The following is a 25,309-nucleotide window of genomic DNA, read 5'->3' on the forward strand; positions in this document are numbered from 1 at the left end:
GAGAGTGGACAGAAGGCTCAGCGTGCACAGGACCCGGATGTACCGGGTCGCCAGCAGGTGGCGCTGCATCGCTCAGGCCAAGTCTTCAATGGGGGCGGTTGTTGGTTTTATGGTCCTGGGTATAAGCTTAACAAAATTTTAATTTTTGCTTGAAAGGTTGAATGATATCACAGGCAACAAACAATGTCAGTTGTTTTTCTTGAACCTATAGTTTCAACTTATTTTTGAGATAACATCTTCCAAATGACCAATTCTAAATTTTGGGGGGTGGGGTATGGTGGGGAGGGTGGGTTGTCCTTAACCACTGAGTCATATCCCTAGGCCTTTTTATTTTTATTTATTTATTTTTTTAATTTTGAGACAGGGTCTTGCTGAGTTTCTTAGGGACTCACTAAGTTGTTGAGGGTGGCCTCAAACTTGCAAACCTCCTGCCTCAGCCTCCCGAGCTGCTGGGATTACAGGCGTGGGCCACTGTGCCAGGCCTACTGTATGTTTTTATTGTTACCTTGGAGTGTACTCCTACCGCTTATTTTAAAACAGTGGACTGTAACAGTACATCTGGCTACACGGGCAGCAGCCTCGGATCTGCTGTCTGCCGTCTCTTGATTGACCTGTGCCATTGAGGCCTGTGTGAGGACACTCCAGGATGTTTGCACAATGATGGGATCACCTAAATACACGTCCTGGCATTAAGTGAGCAGGACTGCACTTCAGTACGCAGTGGAGATGCCTATGCAAACTTCCCATTTTGTCCCACAGACCCAAAAAGGCTTGTACTCAAAGTGTGATACTGAGTAAAATCCATATCTTTTACAGTTTCCTCATGAACTTTTTTTTTTGGGGGGGGTACTGGGGTTTGAACCCAGGGGTACTTTACCACTGAACTCCTCCCTCTTTTTCTTTTTTGAAACAGGGTCTCACTAAGTTGCTGAGGCTGGCCTCAAACTTGTGATCCTCCTACCTCAGCCTCCCAAGTCACTGGGATTATAGGCATTCCACCATATTGGCCCTTGGAAACATTCTCCAGTAAAATGGTCTCATTGTTATTGTGTTTGTCAGTGAAGCACTTAGTGATTAATGAGTACAGTTTGGTGCTTTTGACTTGATCTGATCATGCTAGCAATGGTACCGTCTTTTGCTTTTGCATCATCCAGGAGATTGTCCAGCCAGCAAAGAAGACAAATTTCATCTTATTGTCATTTCAAAAGCAGTGTTAACTTTAAAACCACCTCTAAGGGTCTTGGCTTATCACCCGTAGCTCTGGAATGATATTTCTCTCGCTGACATAAGAGTAATAGGTTCACTTTGAGAATTATTTACTATTAGGATTTATTTTTCTTATAAGGTATCTGGTCATTTCTTGTTTGGGTTTGGAGGCTCAACAGTGTCAGAGGTTTAAGCAGATGTCTCTGAAATTCTTTTGGTCCTAAGATGGCTGCAGGAGATCCAGCAGCATGACCTCACTCAACGTTCAAAGTCAGAAAGAGAGGGAGCACCAAATAGAGGGGTCTTATGAAGTATTTTCCAATCCTGCCTCTTGAGGTGAATTCTCAAAAAATGTGGAAATCCTAGACTCTAGAGCCTATGACTCTATTTGTAAACAGGGTCATTGCAGATGTAGTTCAGATGAGATCACACTGGAGTGACATTACTGAGCCTCCAAACCCAAACCACTGATCCAATATAACTGGCATTCTTATACAAAGAACACCAGGTGAAGCCGAGACACACAGAGAGTGAATATGAGGATAGGGGTGGGTCAGGGAGATGCGGCCACATGCCAAGGAATGCCAAAGAGTTTAGCAACCACAAGAAACCAGGAAGGGCAAGAAAAGAGTCCTCTGTAGGTGCCACCCTGAAGACACCCTGACTTCTGACCGCTGACCTCTAGAAATGGGAGACAATGCCTTGCTGTTGCTTTAAGTCATATGGGTTGTCTTTGTTATAGCAGCTCCAAGGAACCAATGCAAACTACACCCAGGTATGGAATGCAGTTGGAGTACTGTGGAATGCAATGTGTGGTAGACTGAACTGTGTCTTCCCCAAGTTCATATGTTGAAGCCCTAGTCACCCCCAATGTGACTGTGTCTGCAGGTGGGGCCTCTGGGGAGAATTAAGGTTAAATGAGGTTCATAAGGACAGAGCCCTGATCTGACAGAGCTACAAGTAAGGCTACAGTAAGAAAGTGGTCAGTTGTCTACAAACCAGAAAGAGCCCTCACCAGATCCTGACCATGCTGCTACCGTGACCTTGGACTTCCAGTTTCAGGAATGATGAGAAATAGATGCCTGTCATTTAAACAACCCAGTCTGTGGCATTTTGTTATAGCAGCCTGAGCTGACTAATACAAACTGCCGTCTTCTCTCCATGCCTGTACTTTCTGTTCAAATCCATCTAGTGGAAGCAAACCAGCTGCTTCTAGAATCATCATAAAGCATCCTTAGAAGAGGCAGACTGGGGGGACTTGCCTGAGGACCCTACTGGCAAGCCCCGGCTTCTGATTCTCTCTTCTATGTGCTTTTCTGTAGTGACTGACTAATATTCTGAAAATAATTCATGAAGACCTTACTATGTCAATCTCTAAGTACAAATACTGTATCAATACAGGAGAATAAATAATTCAAGCATGAATATTTAAAACCGGCAAATCCAGAATGTTATATTTGCACTCTGGGATGTCTAATTTGTTTGCTATGCTGATAAGAGCAAAAAAAATTTCCATAATGATATTTGTATATTCATAAGTGGTGCTAGAAATAAGTGGTTCATCATAATCATCATATGTACATCTTAGTGGCGAAGAAAGTCAATTTCACGTCAAGAAGCCAAGGGTTACATTTTCTTCACAGGATCCTCCTGTGGGATGGAAAAGCACTTTGCTGTGTGTCAACAAAGAGGACTGAGAAGGGGGAACTGGTCCAAGAGCCTATCAAACACCCACACTCAGGGGACTTTCTCCAGTGAGGAGCGCCCCCTGCTTTAGAAGCAGGTGGAGCTGGAATGCAGAGTAGGGAAAGGCAGAGTCAGGATCCCCTGATGGTCTTTCTCCCCAAGGGTCTTGGAAGACCTGCCCACCAGTCAATATTGTCGCTCTGGGGGCTGGGGATGTGGCTCAAGCGGTAGCGCGCTCGCCTGGCATGCGTGCGGCCCAGGTTCGATCCTCAGCACCACATACAAAGATGTTGTGCCCACCGATAACTAAAAGAAAATAAATATTAAAAAATTCTCTCTAAAAAAAAAAAAAATATTGTCGCTCTGGAAGTATTCGGCCCTTAGGTCTATGTCACTGCTGCAGACTTAAGTGTCACAGCTTTTTTTTTTTGTACTGGGGATTGAACCCAGTGGTGCTTAACCACTGAGCCACATCCCATCCCTTTTATTGTATTTTCTTTAGAAACAAGTTTCACTGAGTTGCACTAAGTTGCTGAGGCTGGCTTTGAATCCCGATCCTCCTGCCTCAGCCTCTCAAACTGCTGGGATTACAGGCATGTGCCATCGTGCCTGGCTTCACAGCCTTTGATAATGGCCCAAAATGAGAGCTAGAACCTAGTCAAGGCAATAAGACAGATTTTATTTAGTACTGTTGCAATGAGCTGAGCTCAATTCCAAATACAAAGACAAGTGGGACTTACAGCCAAAGAGCAAGGTTGGGGCGAGGCTGGCAGAAGATGGAAAATAACTCAGAGGAAATATCAGGATAAGGGGATTCTTGCTAATGGCAGGCCAGGGCAGTCAGACAGCAGGGTGGGAGGGGTGGACTAAGCAGGACTCTTGGTTTAGGCTGGCTCAGGGCGGGGACTGCAGTGGCCTAGCTGAAAGATCCTGCCTAAAGTTTGGTCAAGGTCAGACGGGAGAAAATTTAAGATTGTCCTTCAGTTAAAGTGGGCACCATGGTTTGGATATGGCGGGGGTGTGTCCCCCCGGGTTTCATGTACTGAAATTGAATCCCCAAGGTGAGGTATTAAGAGGGTGGAGACTTAATCTAACCATAAGGTCATCAAGGTGGGGGCCCCTGATTGAATCCCGGTGGCTTTGTAAGAAGAAGGACAGTGGCCAGAGGATACACGTGCACCCTCCCTGTCTCCTGCTTTGTGGACCCCTTGCATCACCTTGGGACTCTGCCAGCAAGAAGGCCATCACCGGATGCCAGCTTCCTCATTGCAACCTAAGAAGTGTGAGCCCAATTAAACATCTTTTCTCTATATCGTAGCCAGTCTGTGGCATTGTGTTCTGACAACAGAAAATGGAGTAAGGTGGTGGTGAATGTATGATAAAGTAAAATATAAGTCACAAACTATTTTTAAAGGCATGGGAAGGATGAGGGGAGAGGGGCCCAGGGAGAGCAGGCCTGCAGGGCCCTCCCTGGGGGTGACCATGCCAGCATCTGAGCAGGACTTGCTGCTGTTCCTGGGATTGCCCAGGGCATGTGAAGCTGGTCCTGGATGGCCACTCTTGGCCACCTTTATCTGTCCTGGAAGGAAGTTTGGTATGAACTTGGAGTAAACACTAGTAAGTGCCTAGGAAAACTTGCCATGAGATAAGAACTCCAAAGAATGTGACTCTAAAGAATGAGCTGGCCACTTCCTGTCTCCAACCTTTAGGTGAGAATCAAAGCAGAGTGATCTTGGTTGTAAAGTAAAAGGATGCACACAGAACAGCTGAAGAATTGCACGTGTGCAGGGGACCGATGTGCCCCCCATCCTATACAGTGCCCCTGCTTGCAGGAGTGGGGCAGCCCTCCATGGTATCCCAGCCCTCCCCGCCAAGGAGGATATGAGTAATCACAGGTCCAAAACCTCTCCATTGAGTCCTCCTTGTTCTTTCTTTGGGATTGGAAAACTCTGCCTGGGTCCTTTGCAGCCCTGGGGTTGGACAGAACTGTCTTGGCTTGTCCCCAACTCCCATTCTAATTGGGAAGTCAGCGAGTGAGCAAGAGAAAAGGCATTAGGAAACTCCCCTTGAAAACTGCCCCGGTTTTTCCCCAGGAGGGTCAGTGATGACCTTGTGAATGCCCTTCAGAAGTGGAACTGAATGAATCCTTTGAGTTGTTCCCAGAAATGTGAAGGGGGCTCTTCTTGGTTTGCATACACACATAGGGTCTGCTGGGGAGAAGGTGGCTGACCACGCCCCAGAATCACACCTCCCTGGAGGACTCCTTCACTTCACCACGATCCCTGGGTGGGTCACTTTTCCCACAGCACCTTGAGGGCAAGCAGTACTTATACAAGGGGTGGGGGATTTTCAGGTGTGAGTGGTACTGTTAACTAAAAGAAATGCCCTGCTCTGCTTTGGTTCACTGGTCATGTTCAAAGATTAAAAGCCACACAAATCAATGATATTTAGAATTTAGCTGCATTTCATTACTCGCGTTTCCAATTTAAAATATCTTTACTTTTAGTGGACACATAGTAACTGTGTTTATAGGGCACAGTGTGTCATTTCAATTCATGCATACAGCGTGTAGCAACAGATCAAGGTAACTGGCCTATCTAACTTCAGACACACATCATTTCTATGTGCTGGGAATTTTCAAAATCCTATTTACTAGTTGTTTTGAAAGTTAATTAATCGATGTCAACCATCCTTATCCTACTGAGGACATCAGAAGCCCTCCGGATCCTTTTCATCTGTACCCTGTACCCCTGTCCAATCTCTTTCCCTCCCTCCTACATCTTTCCGAGTTTTAACAGAACTCGGGATTCCACGTTAAGATTGAAACTGCTCACAGCTCCTTTCAATTTGTCTTTCCCCCCTCTGCTTCGACTGACCATCTGCCTGGCCTTCCAAGAGGACAATGAATGGAGGCTCTGGAGCCTGCCTCGCGAAGCAGCATCAATCTGTGCTGTGGGTCTCCCCGGCTAAGTGCATTTCCACAACCCACGGACCGGTTGGGCCAGCAGCGATCAACCTTCGCCTCTTTCTGTTTCAATTAGCGGTGAGACAGGAGGGAGCCAGGGCGAGGGACGCTCCAGTCTCGGACTTCCTCCATCACTGGATTTAAATCATACCTCTCTCTCCTGCTCATGTCTTTGCTTTCTACAGCGCTTACAAAATCGCTTCATTATATGCTTTATTTATTTATTTTTTCTGGGCATTGGAAAGTAAGCTCTAGGGAGGAACCCAGGGGGCTGAGCGGAGGGTTTCCAAAGGCGCAGAGCCTTCCCAGGAGCCTCCTAGGTTCCATAGTTGGGTCTCTTACAGGCCCTGACAACTGGCAGATTCACAGGAGAAAGGGCACATACATTCATTAACTTTTAACGTAACTTGCACGAGGGCTGTCAGAACAAAACCCCAATACCCATAAAAGCAATGATTTTAAGTGTGCATATTCCATCGGAACAGGGGAAATGGACACTTACTTTATAGATCCCTGGGGGAATAGTTGGGAGAGATGGTGACAGAGGGTGGGTGGATGCGGTGGCAATCTCAGCTTGTTTGGTCGACCATATTTCCTAGTTGGTGAGACTTCAGAGAGGAGGATTGTGACATTCCTATTGGAGAATCTGTCTTTAGGCGGAAGCTTCTCCCAGTGTCTGTCGTTCTTCAAGTGCCTTTGGCTCAAAATGACCAATATATCAAAGCCACAAATATACCAAGGCAGCATATTTGGGGAGCCTCATTTTGGTTTCTTCTGCTGTCTATGCTGTATTTTTAATATTTTGTCCATCGTGGGCTTTTAACATTAATTTTGAATTGTTAAAATATTGCATTTAATCATTATTTATATGGATTACGGAGCTTTTTGGGAGCCCTCTTACACGTTGCTCCCTGGCCAGTGTCTCCTCCAAGTGAAACATTCTTGGAGATCCACCCCCACGTTTCTTCCTGGACTCCAGGAACCCTCCCAGCCAGTACGCACGTCGGGGTAACAGCCAGAAAGAAGGGAGCGCGGGCTTCCTCGACGCCTGCCCTCTCCCTCGCCACTGCCCTGCCCCTTCCTGTCGCCTTCAACCTCCTGGCTTCTTCCTCCTTCCAGGGCGTAGGGCTAGGGCAGGAGTTCCAAGGCAGGGCTCAAGTGCGCTAGGGCGGGGAGCGGGGGGACGGAAGAAGTCTCTCGGGAGTTCAAGGTGGGGCGAAGGTGCGCTCACTGGGTGGAACCCGGCGTGGGTAGCTGGGGAAGCGCTGGAAGAGGTGGGCAGGACCGGTTTGTAGGGCTGGGGGTGGGAGGTGGGGTGAGGAGCCGGCCTAGGCGGAGGGCTGGGGGTGTGCCCTGGGGCCCGGGCACAGGGATGTGGGCGTGGCGCAGTGGGCGGGGCGGGGCGCAGTTGAGGGTGTTGCCGGGATGTGGAGCGAGCGCTGCAGACTTCGTGCCTGGAGGCTGGTGCTTCGCTAAAGCCGCCGATGCAGCTGCCACTGGGGTCGCTGGTGGGTGTGAATCTCCCTCCCCTGCGCCACGTCCACTGCTGCAGCCAGAAGCGAGGCCAGAGGTGTGGGGTGGGGTCCAGTCGGCGCCTTTGGTCCTGGAGTCCCTGGGGTGTGTCTGTGCCTCCCGGGAGCGGGCGGTGCGGAGAGAGGCGGAGCCCAGCCGCCGCTCCAACCCACCTGCCTGCTAGTGACCGTCCGCCGGCAGGTGTTCTCCGTGTGCAGTGACCCTCCATCCACCCCGCCAAAGCTCTCGGCTCGCAGGTGTCCTCCGTTCTCAAGTGACCGCCCGGCCGCACCATGGTGGATGTGCTAGGCGGGCGGCGCCTGGTGACCCGCGAGGGCGCGCTGGTGGAGGCCGAGGCGGCGCTGCAGAACAAGGTGGTGGCTCTGTACTTTGCGGCGGGCCGCTGCGCTCCCAGCCGCGACTTCACGCCGCTGCTCTGCGACTTCTACGCAGCTTTGGTGGGCGCGGCGCGGCAGCCGGCGCCTTTCGAGATCGTGTTCGTGTCGGCGGACGGCAGCGCGCAGGAGATGCTGGACTTCATGCGCCAGCAGCACGGCGCCTGGCTGGCGCTGCCCTTCCACGACCCCTACCGGCAGTGAGTGCGGGCCCTGGGGCTGGGGCCGCCGGCGCGTCGCCCCGTGTCCCCGCAGGCCTCCTCTCCTGCACCCGCTTGCTTTTCCAGACGCCCCTTTTCTCCCTCCCTCCCCGCCTTCCAGTCCAGGTCCCGGTTCAGGTAAATCACACTTCAGTCTGTTTCAGCTTCCCCAGATTCGAAATCGCGGTGCACTAGCGTCCCCGGACTCGCGGATTCTGGGGCTGGGGGGTCTGAGTTTCTAGGCAGGAGCTCCAGCTGGTGCGGACGCCTGCGGGGGCGGGGGGTGGGGTGGGGTGGGGGGGCGGTGTCAGTTCATTACTTTCTCCTCCCGCCAGTGGGCGGGAGGCTCGGTGAGACCACAGCCTGGGTCTGGGGGCAGGTGGGTGTGACCCGGGAGGGTCCAAACTGTGATCAGTGCTCGCAGGGCAGCGGTTGTGGGTGTGGGAAGCGGGGAACCAGGGCTGGAGGAACCCGGGTGCTGGTGAAGGAATCTCAAAAGGTGTTGAATTCATTACTGTAAATTTCGTGGCTGTGAATGTTGGAAGCGACAATCTGCTCTCCTAAGGGACCTGCCCCCACTCCCACGCCCTGGTTGAGATCCTCTGGGCTGGATGTTTGAGTTTGTGAAGGAACTGGAAGCTTCACAAGCAGAGATGACCAGAGCACGGGCCACCCTGTGCTCAGAGTGGCTCCTCTGCCTGCAGCTGGAGCATACGGGCTCTGACTAGATCAGCAGGGGCACTGGACAGGAGTAGGGAGTCATGGGATTAGGGAGGTGCAGATGGCAGGGTACTGATTGTTCTGCATGTGTGGTCTCCTGTGATGTGAGGTTCTAGATCGAGATTTAGATCACACAGGTCACAGAGCACATTGCTCTAGCCCCTCCTCCTTCGTAATGCAGATGTGAATAATTCCCTGTGGCTTGAAACTGCCCCCTTGGGTTACTCATTCATTTGTGAAGTTACCCCCTAACTTACTTATTCTGAGAGGATATTCTTTCTGGAAAAACGGAAGTCAACTTCTGGGAGTCCAGGTAGAGGTGTACTTAACTAGAGGAAGTCTGATTATTCTCCCAAATCCTTGCTCTTTGGAGATTCCCAATGAAGTGGAGGCGCCAGGCAGGAAGCCAGCCTTGAGATGGGTGAGGACTCATCCTGATGACAATGTCTCAATGATGGCTGATTAACTTTACACGGAGATTCATTAGAGAATCTCTTCAAGCAGTTTGTTTGATTGGACTTCCCTCGTACACAAGCTGTACACTTTTGAAAGGACACAGTTGTTTTGAAGGTGAGATGGTGATAGTGTTAGTAACTAGGCAGAGAGCTCAGGCCCTGGTAGAGCACCGCTCTGGTGTTACCCAGGGGGGAGGTTGGGAGTTTTATTGCTAAGCTGAATGACACCCTTAGTGCCGTGCCCGGTCCATTAAAAGGCTACTGGAAGTGGTCTGGTTATGGACCAGCACTCCGGTCCATGTCATTTACAACATGTCACTGAGGCACAGAGTTCTCCAGGGTCTGGGGGCCATCTTTCTGCCCTGACTCAGTTCCTCTCCTAGAAGGTGATGAACTGCTTCACCCAGGGGCACCCAGATGGGCTCAGGAGGGGCATCACTTTTGAGGCCATGCAAAATTATCTGTCCCCTGGTCATCTGGTCAGAGCCTGTTGCTCTAGCTGCAGACAGATGAGCCAATTTGAGTAAGGGTGACCCCAAGCTCTGGTCATCTCTGCCTGGTCTGCCCTCCTCCTCAGAGGGGTTTTCTTTCTGTGAAATTAGCATTTTGTCCCTACCCCCAACCCTGGCATAGCCATGCATTGACTGTGAAGCCAAATGAATATTCTGTGGGCATTGTTGGAGCCATGTCCTAAATTCTGCTGATCCCCACCTGGATTTATGAAACCCCATCATGAGCCAAATGGAAAGAGCCACCACCAAGAAAAACTAAAAAATGCACAAATCATCCAAGAGGTATTGGGAGAAATTGTCAATGTGTGCAGTAGGCAGTACCCTGTGGTTGTTACCCTTGAGATGAGGCCAGGACACTGATATCACAAGCTCCACTTGGAAGATGAGTGGGGAAGTAGCCCTTGTACTGCCTTTCCCAAGGGCCTGAGCTCATCACAGTGTCCACTGAATTCCTGAGAAGAATTCCTCAAGAAGATGGAAGAGAAGAAAATCTGAGGCTTCCAAGGAAATATAAATACTGTGGGGCACCCTTGGGGTTACCCCTTGACGTGATTGGTTCTAGACATCGTCTCCCCTCTTACAGCTGCAGGTGCACCTATAGGGAGGGGAGGAAATGCTTAGAACCCCAACCTTTTCCCTCAAGTTACATATGCAGCCCAGAGAAGTAGCTGTTTATTGCTAGTATTGGGGGCCCTAGAGTTCTGGGCCCGTTTCCCTGGCCAGTGCTAAGGGGCAGGTGGGCTGAGAGGAAGGCCCTCACCTGATGGGGGAAGGCACCAGGGACAGATGCCCTTGCTCCCTGGAGGCATTTCCTCCGGATGAGGTTCCATCCTACCTCACCGTCTTCCTTTCTTTGTGACTAAGTTTACGGGTCGAACTCAAGGAGAAAGGAGTAAGTTTAAATTCACCAGCAGGGATTCCTGCTGCAGGCCGCCATTCACAAGACACTTGATCTGTGGGGATTTTATAACGATCCTCTCATAACAAGGTTCATTCTGCTCGGCCTCTCGAACTAGAATGTGAGTGGACCCCACAGGGGTCTGGAGGGAGCCCAGCCTCTGGCCCCTGCCTCCCAGGCTGGCTCTCGGGGCACCTGACCTTGCAGGCTAAGCTTATCTGTTGGAAAAATCACACTGGCCAGGGCTTCGTGTCTTGGGTGGAGAGTGGCTGGGGTAGAGCCATGGGAGGAGTTAGTGCCCTTGCAGATGGTTTTCGATTCTGTCACCACCCCTTGCCTCTCTCCAGCCTGAGTGCAGTGCCTCCCGGGTCCTCTGGACTCCAGGCATCCATTGAGTCCTCCTATCCTGGAGCCTTCTCCAGGTGTCCTTCATTCAGACACTGGACTGTTAACAGCGGATTGCTGTCCTCCCTCTAAATGGCCCTTGGTTCAAAGATAGTTCTGGCCCAGTAGTAGCTTCCTCCAGCCCTCGGGTTTCCTGATTTCTGTTGCCTGCAGCGGGACCAAGCCAGACCTGGTTCCGTACTTGGTACCCACAGGGTGCACGTCTGATGGGTGTTTGAAACAAGCGAGCAAAAGAGGGTGCTCTGGAGAGATTTGCCTGGCGACAGTCTGCTGCTGGCCAAGAGGGAAGGAAACGCCAGTCAGGTGTCGCCATGGCAACCAGAAGCACTTAGGTCAGGGACAAGGATGTGGCTGGGTTAGGTGAAGGGAGGGACAGACGTTGCAGCAGCTCTGAGGACAAGGACAAGTGGGGCTCTGGGATTTTCCCAAAGTGGTTAAGAATCCTCCTGAGTTATGTCCGTGATGCTTTTCTGTGCCAAGCACTTTTGTTCTCTGTGGACACAGCGCAGCGCCCAGAGGGATGGAGATGACTTCAGGGGAAAGTGGCTGTTTGCTTCTCCTCTTTGGTTCCGAGGTTATGTTTGTTTCCAGGAAGAGGCTGCCAGGGTGAGGATTTGAAGTGAAGCAAGACGCCTTAGGCTCCTTGTTCCTCAAAGCTAGCTACGTCCCTCTGATTGCATCAGAACTTGGTTTAGTATTGCAGGTAATTAAAATAACAGTGCTTAAGTAAAAAAGTTATGGGCTGATATAAATGAAACTCTGAAGGCAGGAGCTAGTCTTTCAGGAGGCTGGAGGCCACTGAGGATACAGCTTCATGGGTTGCCTTCTACCATGTCTTCTTTGAGCTCAGGCTACAGGCAGTGGCTGCCTGGCAATTTGAGTTTCTCCTCATGGTGGCAGAAGGACTGCCATGTCTCATACTACCTCCTCACGCTTTCTTCTTTCTCAGCACACGGGCAAATGTTCTATGGAGCCTTACTTATTCTTTGTCCACTAGTTACCCATTTCTGTACCAGTTTTTGGGGCCAAGGGATACATTGACTGAGCAGTCTGCCCAGCTGGAGTTGGAGTTAGGTCCTTCCTATGCAATGTGGGAAGTGTTTATTGAGTAGTTATTGTGTGGGGAACCCCATTTATTGTTAAGCTGTTCACATATTAATCATTTAATCTTCACAACAACCCTAGGAGGTAGGTTCAGTTATTCCCATGGTGCAGGTGAAGAATCTGAGGCACAGGGAGGCTAATTAGCTTGCCTAAGTCGCACAGCTGATCCATGCCAGAAAGCAGAGGGAGAAGGTCAGGCTGCCAAGTAGCACACTAGGCCACGACTGCTCACACTGTCAAGGGCACTGTCCTCAGCACCTTACCACCTCTTCCCTCCTCCACTCCGGTGGAGAGGATGCAGAAAGTTCTGGGAGAGACCAGCAGGGCTGGCAACCCTGAGCACACCCAGGTGAGCCCCAGGGCTATTAAAACCCCGATGCTAGCCCCTCAGGGTCAGAGAGACTGCGGTTGTCATGGGCCCCTGGGTCTTCCTGAGGCTCTGCCTGGGGACCCCACTGAGAAAAGCAGGTAATGGTGTTGGTAACCCAGGAACCAGTCAGGAATGCAGGTGCCGGGTCGGCCTTCAGTGGGCTCCGGGGTCTGCGGGAAGATGCTGCTCCCCGCTTCCTGATTGATTCCCCCACCAAAAGCTTCCTGGCTAAGGTCCCAAGTTCCTGGGGTCCCAGCTCTGCCACGTCTGGCTGAGGCTAGACCTCAGTCCCTTTCTGAAACTTGTTGGACTCTGCCCTGCCCAGTCCTGCTACCCAAAGCACAGGTACTAAAAAAACCCATTTGCCAAGACTACCATTTTGCTTGTAGTTTTTATGCAAAAAGCATTAAAAAAGCTTTTTGGATTGTTTCTCTTCATTTTTTAAAAAATTTCATACCTTTGAGAAAAGTTGGTTCCTTAGACATTCAAGTTTCAGGCATCATACAGAATTCTTAAAACACTGGGGAGGGACACCTCCCCACCACCACATCTCTCCTGCCCACAGCATGTTCTGGGATCTGTGCAGGCCCCATTACTCTGAGGTTTCCGGGCTCCAGTTTGACGGGCTGTTTCTGACCTGCAGTTTGACTTGAATTTGCATCTGCTCTGTGTTTGTGGCTTTGGTGTCTCATCTTTGCAAACGCAGTTTTAGCACAGTGTCCTCTACAGACAGTGGCTGGCTGGCAGATTGAGTTTCTCCTCATGGTGGCAGAATGACTGCCATGTCTCACACTACCTCCTCACACATTCCTCTTTCTCAGCCCACAGGCAAATGTTCCACAGAGTTGACATGTTTCTTCCTCCCACCTTTGCTGTTCCTTCCTGTGAGTCAGTTGGTGGACATCGCAGGGGAGGGCTCCCGGAGAGACTGGGGTGAAGGCTGTGTGCACTGTTTCTTTGGGAAATGGGCCTTTCCTGGGACACCACCCCAGGATAGGCCAGGACCCTGTTGTCAGTATCCCCACGAGGAGGGTTAAGTCCGTGCTGGGCCCATGTGCGAGCCGACCTGCCTGACTCCTGACATTCTTAGGTATCCTCCTTTTCTCTGGCTCAGTCTCAGCAAAGATTTGTTTCACATTTTAGAATTTCCAAAAGAATCAAATGGGGTTTTATTGCTTCACCACCCAGTTAATCTATTCAAGTGGATTAATGCACTTCTTAGGTTAAACCCCCATATTGACTTTCATGGATTCATTTCTTTTTTCGATTATTTCTGTTATTTCACGTATTCCTCGTCTTGCCCTTTTTTTCTGTTTTCTTTGCATTTCCTGCATCACGATTCAGCTTCTTGAGTTTAAATACATTACTCATCGACAGGTGAGCTTTGCATTTTGAGTTCTGCTGTGTTACCCAGACTGGTCTTATACTCATGGGCTCAGGTGAGTCCCCGGCCTCAGTCTCCCAAGTACCTGGGACTACAGGCCGTATGAGTTTTGGATAAGTGTATCTAAGGTATAGCTTCCTAAGTGTGTTTGCTTGTGTATACAGTTTGCCTCTGTATAGTTTAACCTTGGTATCCAGGGTGAATTGGTTACAGAATCTCCCCAAGGTACTAAAATCCAACGACGCTCAGATTCGTTATATGAAATGTTGTAGTAGCATGGTATTGGTGTTTAGTCAGCTTCTTTGTCACTGTGACCAAAGGACCTGACAAGAGCAATGTAGAGAAGGAACAGTTTGTTTGGGGCTCACGGTTTCAGAGGTGTCAATCCACAGACAACCACTTCAGGGCTCTGGGCCCAAGGTGAGACAGAACATCATGGCAGAAGGGTGTGGAGGAGGAGAGCAGCTCAGGACTTGGCGATCAGGAAGCAGAGAGCTCTGCTCACCAGGGACAAAATATAACCCCTGAAGTCTCGCTACCTCCTCTAGCCACACCCCACCTGCTTACAGTTACCACCCAGTTAATCCATTCAGGTCGGTTACCGCACTGATTAGGTCAAACCTCTCATAACCCAATCATTTCGCCTCTAAACTTTTTTTCACTCTCTCACACATGAGGTTTTGAGGGGGACACTTTGCATATAACCTACACACATCCTCCAGTAGATTTTAAGTCATCTTTAGATTACTTATAAAACCTAATACAAGGTCAATGCTCTGTAAATAGTTGTTATATTGTTTAGGAAATGCTAAGGACAGGAAAAACAGTATGTACATGTTCAACACAGATGTGATTTTTTAAGGAATATTTTCAATTCAAGTCTGGCTCAACCCATAGATGAGAAGCCTTTGGATATTGTTCTAAATATTTTTTAATCTAAATGGCTCTTTCACATACAATATAGTTATTTTTTTATTTTTTGGTAACAGGGACACTTAACCACCGAGCCACATCCCTAGTCCCTTTTTAAAGATTTTACTTAGAAGGTCTCACTGAGTTGCTAAGTGCCTTGCTAAGTTATTGAGGCTGGCTTTGAACTTGAGATCCTCCTGCCTCAGCCTCCGGAGCTGCTAGGATTACATGTGCATGCCACTGCCCCCGTTTACAGTTACTTTTCAAACTCCTTCTTAATCGTGATTGTTTATTGGTTTTCAAGTCCATTACATGATGGTCTGATTCAGCGATGTTTTGAAATTTGTTGAGACCACTTTTGTGGCTGAGAATACAGTTGGTTCACAGGTTCACAGGTGTTTGCAAACAATGTGTACCCTCTCTTGGAGTGTGAGGGATGTGTATTTTTTCACGCTTAAATGCAGGTTGACCTTTGACCTGGTCCTGGATGGTCCTGGCAGCCTTGTTAGAAGTGTCAGCGGGGAGGCTTGGTGATAGGAAGGTCTCAGTTGCCGCTTGGCTTCCTCTCAGCCTCCTAACCCGGGGGGCTGCAGATGAAGGAAACCAGATTACTGTTGGCATGAGACCCTCCTGACCTGACTCCCGAACAGGGATGGGATTCCCTGCCTGCCCCCTGTCTTGAGGGAGGTAATCCCTGTGAAGGATGGGGGGGACCCCTGCAGAATTAGGGAGGTGCTTCTTTCCCTAAATGAATACAAATAATGTAGTAAAAAGGCCTTTCACCGGGTTGGAGGTGATGGTGAAGGGGAGTAAGAAATGTTCCATGCACAACCAAATCAGCAGATGCATCACTGAATTTGTAAGGCGTAAAGTCTGATAGGCTTCGGATGTGTTTGGAACTCGCCGAATTTTATCTTACCATGATGTGTACCTGACATTTTCCTTCTCTTGAGAGGAGAGTAGAAAACGCTGCTGGGTTTACTTGTGCATTTTGAACTGTCCCATGCTGTAGCTACCAGCCACATGTAGCTGCTCAGTTTCAGTGAACAGGGCTGGGCCGTAGCTGGGTCTGGTGCTGGCCTAGTATGTAGCCAGGCTCTGGGTTCAATCCCCAGTACTGGGTGTGGGGGAGGGGGACAGTTAAATTTAGCAGTTAATCCAAACAAGAAGTTCTGCTCTTCCCTCTGACTTGCCACCCTTCTGCCTAAACGGCTGGTGGCCTCTGTATTGGGCTGCACAGAGCAAGAACAGTTCTGCGAATGGATGGTTCTCCAGGTCTGGACTGGCTTAGAAATAGTCTCATTGGCAGTGAGTGGGCTGTCCTGCCAGCCAGTCCCCTGGGGCCCCTTCCTTTCCCATGTCAGTGCAGAAGTGCTAACCCTCTGGTAACCCTGTTCTCTCCTGCAGCGAACTGAAGAGGAGGTACGACATCACGGCCATCCCCAGGCTCGTGATCCTGAAACCAAACGGGGAGGTGATCACCAGCAAAGGGCGGAAGCAGATCCGGGAGCGGGGGCTGGCCTGCTTCCAGAACTGGGTGGAGGTGGCCGAGGTCTTCCAGAATTTCTCAGGTTGAACTGGGAGAAGGGTCCACAGAGCCTGGACAGGGGTGGCTCCTTCAGTGCAAACCCCCGAAGGGAAAGAGGAGCCCATTTTTTTTTTCTTTCTCTCTATGCAGCATCTGATTTTATTTCAGAGCAGAAGTACTAAGCCGTGGCAGAAAGTAAATGTTGCTCAGGAAAAAAAAAAACAAGCAAAAATACCTCCTTCTCCGTTTGGATCCTGAAGCTACGTGACAGTTATTTTTATTCTTTGCATAGCTTTGGAAATCTATGCAAACATTTTGTTTGTACAAGTCTCTTCAGGTAAAATGATGAGTTTATTGATAAATTTTTTCTGGCTGTCTATCATTTTAATGATATGTGTTATATGGTTTCACGACTATATTTATTATTAAACAAGTTTGCATACAATATGGTTTCTTGTTTTATTTTGGGCAGTAGTGAGGATCGAACTTGTCTAACACCCATGTTAGATAAGTTCTCTACCACTGAGCTACATCCCCAGCCTGACTGTGTGCTTTAATAAACAAATATTTATACCGAGAAATTTCATTCTTATTCCAAACCAAGATGGAGGAAAATGAGTTATTCAGGGAGTCTGAACCTTATACCAGTTTATTTGTCAGAGGTGGTAGTTTTTAATTATATTTTTCTTCCCTTTGCACTTTCTCACACTGACTTTTAATAACATTGTAAATACCTAGAATGAATGAAATGTCCAAGGCACATACACTTATAAGATTCCAGTCAGTGATGAGCAGCACAGATGATGATAGTCCCAAAAGATCACAACGGAGTGAAGAAGTTCCTATTCCCTGGTGATGTCTGTGATGGTTGCACAGTGATGAAATTGCCTAGCAGTGCTTTCCCGAATGTGTCCCTGTCATTGAGCAACACGCTACACTGTATTCGAGGTTAAATCTCAACATTTCTTGAAAGAGTCTAATCCATCCAGTTAACCACCCCCCTCCTCCCCCACAGCCTCTGCTGACAGTAAGAGGAAAGCTGTCCGTGGTCCAGACCCCAGCTCCCCGATGGCCGCTTGCTGGCCTCATGCGTAGCCATCCTTGTTCTTTCGCAGTCTCATTCGGTCCGGCTGATTGGCACTGAGAGGATACCCGATGCCCACTGTAGCCCAGTGGGTTCCCTTGGCTGGCTGGGTCCTTCCGCTGGGACTCAGGAATCCACCTCTCACACTCTGCCCTGTCAGTTAACTTCTCTCCCCTGAAAAGCAACGTGCTGCTTCATTGGGATCAACGACGACTTGATGGAGCGAACGTGATCAGTGTTTTCCTCCAAAATAAATTGTGACAAAATGCAGTTCTCTTCCAAACCAAGAAATAGCATGTTCATTTAATTATGATGGGTGTTTTTTGTTTGTTTGTTTGTTTTGGTACTGGACATTGAACTCTGGGGCCTTTAGCCACTGAGCCACATCCACAGCCCTTTTTATTTAAGACAGGGGCTTACTAAGTTGCTTAGGGTCTTGCTAAATTGCCGAGGCTGACTTTGAACTTGTGATCCTCCTGCCTCAGCCTCCCGAGCTGCTGGGATGACAGGCCTGCTCCATGGCATCCAGTCCAATTATACAGTGTTTTTGGTCACGCATTCTTGAGAGTGGGCATCTCTTATATGTAGAATGTCCACAAGCTGTGTGTGTGTGTGTGTGTGTGTGTGTGTGTGTGTGTACCATAACCAGACTTTTAAAAAAAAAAAAACACAAGCTTCCTCCTCTTAGTGAACTGCCCTATGGGAGCCCGAGACCTGTGGATGGTCGTGGGCTATAGTCCTGGGAGCTCTGCTGGGGCCTCTTTGTGGGCTTTGAGGCTCTTAGAAGGAAGGAGGTGTCCAGGGAGAGGTCACCATGGCTGAGCCAGCCCTGAGGGCATGAACCCTCCACCCCCAGCCGTGGCTTAGGCTGGGAGAGCGATGGACCATTTAAAGTGCTGTGACTGCAAGACACATTCTTCAATGCACCATCCCTAGCCACGAGTTTTTCTGAATATCCTGCCTTCTCTCAGGAAATTGTAGAACTTGGTGCTGTTCCTGAAAGTGCCGCGTGTGACTTGTGTGACAAAAACAGTGTGTCCCCGCCGCGAAAAACAGAAACATCCTGTCACCTGCAGGAAAGCCACGGTGGGTGCCTTGGTGTATTATATATTCCATGAGGGCAGCCACTATTTTTTCAGGGAGTGTGCACTGCTTGTCATCTTCACGACTTGCCACCCTTGGTGTGGTCCCAGGCCAGCAGGGTGGGCAGCGTGGTGAGAAATGAGACTGCATCTGGCCAAGACTGCCAGGGGGGCAGGGGCAATGACATCGGAGTCCCCCAAAGCTGGCCTGTGGGCAGACTGCTGAAGTCAGTGCACTGAGCCCCAGATGATGGCATTTTAAATAAAACCCAGGCTGCTCCCTAAGCCATAGTCCTGGGGGCAGGTGCCACTCCTCTCCCTGAAGAAGCCCAGCCCGGGACTCCTGAAGGTCCCAGGTGAACCGCAGGAGGACCCTGCAGCACACACTCGAGGAAATGCTGGTCACGGTGTACCTGTAAGCCGCCGCTGTTGCCATGGTAACACGAAACACAACAGGAACCACTGCACACCCACAGCACAGCACAATGATAGACACACCACACTCTACACACAGACCACACACACAGCACACACAGCCGTATCCATAGCATCCACCCTGCACACACGACATCACACACTACACACCAAACACCACACACACACAACGAACGCACACCACAAACACACATACCACACACTACAATACAACACAGCACACACACACATATCCCCAGAGGAAGGAAGATGGAAAACTGAGGGCTGCCAGTCAGGAGCTGGGTGCTGTGGGGCTGGCTGTGCACACACAGCACTGGGTGGCACTGGCTGACCCTGTCCACATCTTCACCTCCCAACAGGGTGTCTGATGCTATTTGGGATGAAAGGATTCTGTGTAGAGTCCCCTCCACTTGTGAGCTCTTCAGCGCCTCTGGCCCTGGGGTCACTCTGGGATTGCTCTTTTCTCTCCTGCATTTTTGGTCGAGGATTAACTTGTTTGGTGGTGGGCACTTTTCTCCCGCTTCTTTCCCACATGCCTCCTGCGCTCTGTGTGTCCCCAAGTCTGTATGTCAGAGCTTCCCCCCTCCCAGGTGAGTGGATCTGGAGGTGGGGCCCTGGGGGCGATTAGGCACTGGGGGTGCCACCCCATGAATGACACTAGTGCCTTTGGAAGAGGCCCAGACAGCTCGCTGGCCCCTTCCATCATGTGAGGACACGGGGAGAAAGCACCATATACAAACCAGAAAGAAGGCCCTCGCCAGACGCCAGATGTGCTGGGGCGTTGATTCTAGACTTCCACTTTCCAGAACTGTGAGCAAAAAAATTTCTGTGGTTATGAACTGCTCAGTCTGTTGTATTTTATTCTAGCAGCCTTAAGAGACTAAGACAGAACCCTCCCCGGGTGATCCGAGCCTCCTCTGATTGATATCGCTCTGGAGCTACTCAGACGTATCAGGTCGCATATCCACTCCATTTTCCTGAGGAAAACCCTTCTGGAGACTTCCAGCCTCCTCATGGAATCACGGAGAGCCCCGTGCCCAACCGGACGTTGCCCTTTGGGATTACCCCAAGGGCGCTCTGCGGCTCTCTCTGGAGTTGAGCTTCTCTTGTCTTTCTCTTTCTTGGCTTACCTCCTTGTTCTGTTGGAACACATCCTCTAATACCGTCTTGAGAAGAGGCGTATGGGAGCTAGACTTTTAGGCCTTCTTCATTCAACCCATACTTAATGGATAATTGGCTGAGTGTAGAATTCCAGGTTGGAAGCAGTTTTTCTTCAGTAATTTTAAGGTCCTGCTCCGTCGTTCTCTTGTCTCTTTGAGATGGCTGACAGGTCTGGCTGCATGGTGATCTTTTGTCTTTCTGGAATTCCTAGTATTTGGATGTTGTGGACCTCTTGGGCCAGCCCTCCAACTCCCTTACATGGCTCTGTTCTACCGGCCATCTCTCTTTTTATTTTGGTTCTCCTTTTTTTTTTTTTTTTTTTTGATCTTTCCTCAAAATTATCTTCCATCCCTTTTATCAGCTGTCACAATTTTAATCTAAAGGGCTCCTGGGTTTCTGAATCAGTTTCTCTCCCTGTCTCTCTCTGCCTCCCTCCTTTCCTCTCTGCTTCAAAACATTCTGCTCTAGTTCCATAAAAGCAACATTTTCTCATACCTCTTGAAGGACATTAACAGGATTCCTAAAATGTTTTCTTTCCACATTATTATATTATTATGATTTATATTATTCCCAAGTTACTTCTCCCTCCTGTTTATTTTGGGAAGGTCTAAGTAGGATGTCAGCAGGGTTTGGTGACTCAGAGCTCCACTACAGAATGATCTTGCTCAGGCCATTTGGTTGGGGAGAATTATCTCCTGGGCTGATCATATTTATCAGGAAACATCCTCTCATCTCCCTTCAGAATGGCTCTCTGTTGGCATTCTGGGAGCCAAGGGGAGCATACATTTTCATGAAAATGAAAGTTCATTTTGGCAATCCTACCTTCAGCTACGTCTCTCCCAAGACAGCCCCCATTCGCCCCCTCAGGGGTGGTGAAGGTCAGTTCACCCAGGGCATAAGGGAAGGAATCTAGAGATCTGACCACTTCATGAACTGATTGCCCTCATTCTAATGTGTACCGTACTCAAGGGGGTGTCTGTAGACACGGAGCCCGTGGTATAAGCCAGAAGGTTTTTGCTATTCCCACTGTCAGCTCAGGTCAAGTTTGTGAGTCTATAGAGCCTTTGTATGAGTCTTTGTTCTTGTTTCTTCTTTTGTTTTTCCATAACCTAAAAAAAAAAAAAATCCCTTTGAAGTTATTTTAATTACTTTATTAGAGAGTGAAAGTAAATACAAGTGTTCAAACTGCCTATTTACCTTTTTGTGGTGGAAAGTTAATTTTGTCTGCAATGTAACAAGGAAGATTCCTTTTTAGAACTGTATTTAATTCAGTGAACTCACAAAATGCCATGTGATTACACTTTTTTGCTTTAAACACGAATTCCTAACCTTTACAAAGCCTCTACAGTTGTAATTACAAGTTCGATGTTATTTCTACAATATGTCTTTGATTTTGTCACAGGAGGATGAGAATGATAACAATTACACTGATGGAACCCAATGCATAGACGGGAAGGGGTGGCAAAATTGCCTCTGATGAAGATCTAAAAGGATTGTTTTATTTGCAGCTAACTGTGGATCTTGGGCCTGAAATCCTAGGTTACCTCTTTCTACCTAAACAAACTGATCCATACTCCAGTGTTCCATGGGGCCCAGTATCACCTTCAAAGCAACATCCCAGTTGTCTATAATTAAAAAATTGACGAACTCTAGATAGGGCAGAAGGGTGGCTGGGGAGGGGAGGGGGCAGGAGGTTAGCAATGATGGAGGAATGTGATGGACATTATCCAAAGTACATGTATGAAGGCATGAATCGGTGTGAACATACTTTATATACAGAGATATGAAAAATTGTTGTATATGTGTAATAAGAATGGTGATGCATTCAGCTCTCATGTATTTAAAAAATAAAAGCAATTAAAAAAGGAATTCCAATTATTATTATTTTTAAAAATTAATTAATTAATTAATTCTAATTAGGTATATATGACAGCAGAATGCATTTTGATTCATTGTACACAATTGCAGCACAACTTCTCATTTCTCTGGTTGTACATGATGTAGTATTGCACTATATGTGCAGTCATATATCCAATTATTATTTTCATAATTTGAAAAATTTCTAAGGAGATCCCTCCCACTATTTGAGGCTCCACATTAAAATCTCCCCTGATTTTCTAAGCAATTTGGAGTAATAAGAGCAATGCTGGGGCATCACAATGCCCATTCTCAAATTATACTACAGAGCTATAGTACCAAAACCAGCATCGTGTTGGCATAAAAACAGATATGGAGACAAATGGCATAGAAGACACAGCAACAAACCCACCCAGATACAGTCATCTGATCCTTGACAAAGATGCCAAAAACATACATTGGAGAAAAGACAGTCTTTTTAACAAATGGTGCTAGGAAACCTGCTTGTCCACATGTAGAACAAAACTAGATCCCTGTCTCTCACCCTGTACAAAAATCAACTCAAAGTGAGTCAAAGACCTAGGAATTAGACCAGAAACCATGCAACCTTAGAAGAAAACAGGGTCAATGCTCCAACCTTTTGATATAGGCATCCACTTCTTTAATAAGACCCCCAAAGCTCAAGAACTAAAAAACAAGAATCAGTTAAATGAGATGGTATCAAACTAAAAAGCTTCTGAACAGAAAAGGAGACAATGAAGAGTGTGAAGAGAGAGCCTACAGAATGGGAGAAAATCTCTGCCAGCTATTCTTCTGACAGGAGATAAATATACAGAATATATAAAGAACTAGAAAAACACCCGAAAAACAAATCACCAATCAATAAATGGGTCAGTGATCTTAACAGACATTTCTCAAAAAGAAGAATTACAAATGGTCAACAAGTATTTGAAAAAATGCTCAACATCTTTAGCAATCAGGGAAATGCAAAGCAAAACTACACTGAGGTTTTTCTTACTCCAGATAGAATGACAAAGTCATCAAGAATGTAAAGAACACTACATGCTGATGAGGATATGGGGAAAAGGTACACTTATGCATTGCTGGTGGGAGTGAAAATTCAACTGCTGCGGAAATCAGTATGGAGATTCCTTGAAAGACTAGGAATAGAATCACCATATCACTCAGATATTCTCTTCCAAAAGACCTGAAATCTGCATATTGTAGTGATACATGCACTCCAGTGTTTATAGCAGTGCAATTCACAATAGCTGAATTTTGGAACCGGCCTAGGTGCCCATCAATAGATGAATGCATAAAGAAAATGTGGCATATAAACGGAATGGAGTTTTACTTAATAAAAAGAAGTGAAATTATGTATATGCTGGTAGATGGATGGAAATGGAGAACATCATGCTCAAGATGAGCCAGACTCAGAGGGTCAAGGGTCATATATTCCTAACTACAAAGGGAGTTAGGAATAAAAAAAAAAAAGGAGAATAAAAAAGGGATCTTGTGAGAACAGCAGTAAAAAATGGGGATTGAGGGGGAGGAAGAGGAGAGGGCTTGGGGAAACACTGAGGAACGAAGACCACCACATTATGCCATGTCCATATTCGAATACTCTGCAATGAATTTCGTGTTTATATGTAACTGTAATGTACAAATTAAAAAATAATAATGACAGTAATAGAAGCGGAGCCAGGGGGAGTGGAGCAAGAGGGTCAGGGGGAGGAAGGAGAAGAGGGAAAGGGAGGTCCTGGGGAGGAGGTTGATGAGTTTATGTCACCTGCAGGTGTGACTAGGACATAATGAATCCCATCACTATGTGTAATTGGAGTGCACCAATTAAAACAAACAAAAACCTCCCCAGCTTGCTAGAGTTTGGATCTCGAATGTCCCCAAAGGCATGTGCTTAGGCATGTTCCTAGGAAGGTGCTATTAGAGGTGGAGCCTTTAGGGGGTGGGGCCTAGTGGAGGAATTTAGATGACTGGGATGTGCCCTTGAAGAGGACCCAAAGCCATGGAGCTGATCCACCGTGGGCTGAAACCTCGGAAACCATGAGCCAATAGGAAGCTGTTCTTCTTTAAGCTGGTTTACCTTAGGGCTTTGTCACAGTGGCAAGTCCCCCCTCTGCCCGGGTCCCTGGGGCCTAGCCACGTTGCCCGGCTCTTTTTTCTCTCCGAACCCCTTGTTATGCAGTATGTTTTAGTCTTTCTGGTTGAATTTGCTTTGCTTTCCTTGTTCCCTGGATTCTACATTTCCTGATGCTGGGACTCGGGGGACCCAGAGAATTCCTCCTGTGGATGGGAGGCAGAGAATCTAAGGGGCAAAAATACATTTTTTTTTTTTTCCTGGCTGTGGAGGAACAGGGAGGAGCCTGGCTAGGGACGCACAGATCATGACTCCTTTATCTTTCACATAAAAAGCCCTTGTTATTCTGGGAAATACAGATCCTCAAGATCAGACTTTATGACTTAGTGAGTAAGCATTTGCAGTGAAGGCACAGAACCCGTCATTTCAATTTTCTTCAAGCCTTCATCTTTTGCCTTCTTAATTTATTCCTAAGTATTCTATTTTTTTTTTTTTGATGCTACTATAAATGATATCTCATTTGTGTGTCTTGCCTTTCTCCCTGGCCAGAATGGACTGAAATGCCACCTGACTCCTTCAAAGAACTGATAGTAGTAGATGTCATGTGGCTCTTTATTGCCTCATTGAATTCTTTTAAATGTCTGATTGACATGTTAGTGTGTGGGTGCAGTGTCATTTTTTCTATCCAGTTTTGTGTTGATGGACCCGATGCCCGTCTTGACTATTACTGCATATGCCTTCCAAGACTTTTTGCTGGAATACAATTAATTTGTAAGGGAATTGGCAAAAGAGTTAAAAAAAGAAAGTAATCCCTCTTTATTTTTCTTCATGGTATGACAGTTGTCCTAACCCTACTTGGGAATAATCTTTCTCCCATGATACAGAAATGCACTAATATAGTAGGACACCAACCTCCACAGAAATAGCCAGGGCACTGACTCATGACATACACACTTGGGCTTTTTGTCTCTGTAAAAACCCAGTGAGGTGCAGCGCGCAGGCCAGGCTGGCTCCGGGATCTCTCCTCCTATTGGTTCTATTCCCTACCACAGGGACAGGACCGGACTGAGGTGCTGGGAAGTCAAGTGGACCCTCACTCACGTGACCCTGAGCACCCAAGCCTCCTTAAGTTTGGCATCCTGTGTACTTGCCTTGCCTTAGTTAGTCCCCAGGGCAGTATCCTTACTATGTGATGACAGGTGGGTCTTGTGGGCCAGGTCTCAGACTGGGCGAAACCCAGAGGGAGTGACTTATATTTTTGGGGGATGGTGGTGGTAGGAGATTGAACCCAGGGGTGATCTACACTGAGCTACACTCCCAGGCTTTTAAAAGTCTTTTTATAC

At 48.0% G+C, this 25,309-nt stretch overlaps 1 protein-coding gene across 1 annotated transcript; it reads left to right on the plus strand.

The window, feature by feature from the left end:
* The first annotated feature begins 7,522 nt into the window (after window positions 1-7,522).
* On the plus strand, window positions 7,523-16,697 carry Nxnl2 (nucleoredoxin like 2). Its single transcript, XM_027955436.3, has 2 exons — window positions 7,523-7,964; window positions 16,132-16,697. Exons 1-2 carry the CDS (start codon window positions 7,663-7,665, stop codon window positions 16,298-16,300), a joined length of 471 nt encoding a protein of 156 aa, XP_027811237.2. The 5' UTR covers window positions 7,523-7,662; the 3' UTR covers window positions 16,301-16,697.
* The last annotated feature ends 8,612 nt before the right edge of the window (window positions 16,698-25,309 follow it).

This window comes from Marmota flaviventris, chromosome 16 (assembly GCF_047511675.1).
Source record: "Marmota flaviventris isolate mMarFla1 chromosome 16, mMarFla1.hap1, whole genome shotgun sequence".
Taxonomy (NCBI): Eukaryota; Metazoa; Chordata; class Mammalia; order Rodentia; family Sciuridae; genus Marmota; species Marmota flaviventris.

Excerpts from the sequence above, each read along its gene's own strand:
- Nxnl2 (XM_027955436.3), top strand. The coding sequence starts at position 7,663 with ATGGTGGATGTGCTAGGCGGGCGGCGCCTGGTGACCCGCGAGGGCGCG. Across the intron at positions 7,965-16,131 it reads TTCCACGACCCCTACCGGCA|CGAACTGAAGAGGAGGTACG; the intron begins GTGAGTGCGGGC and ends TCTCTCCTGCAG.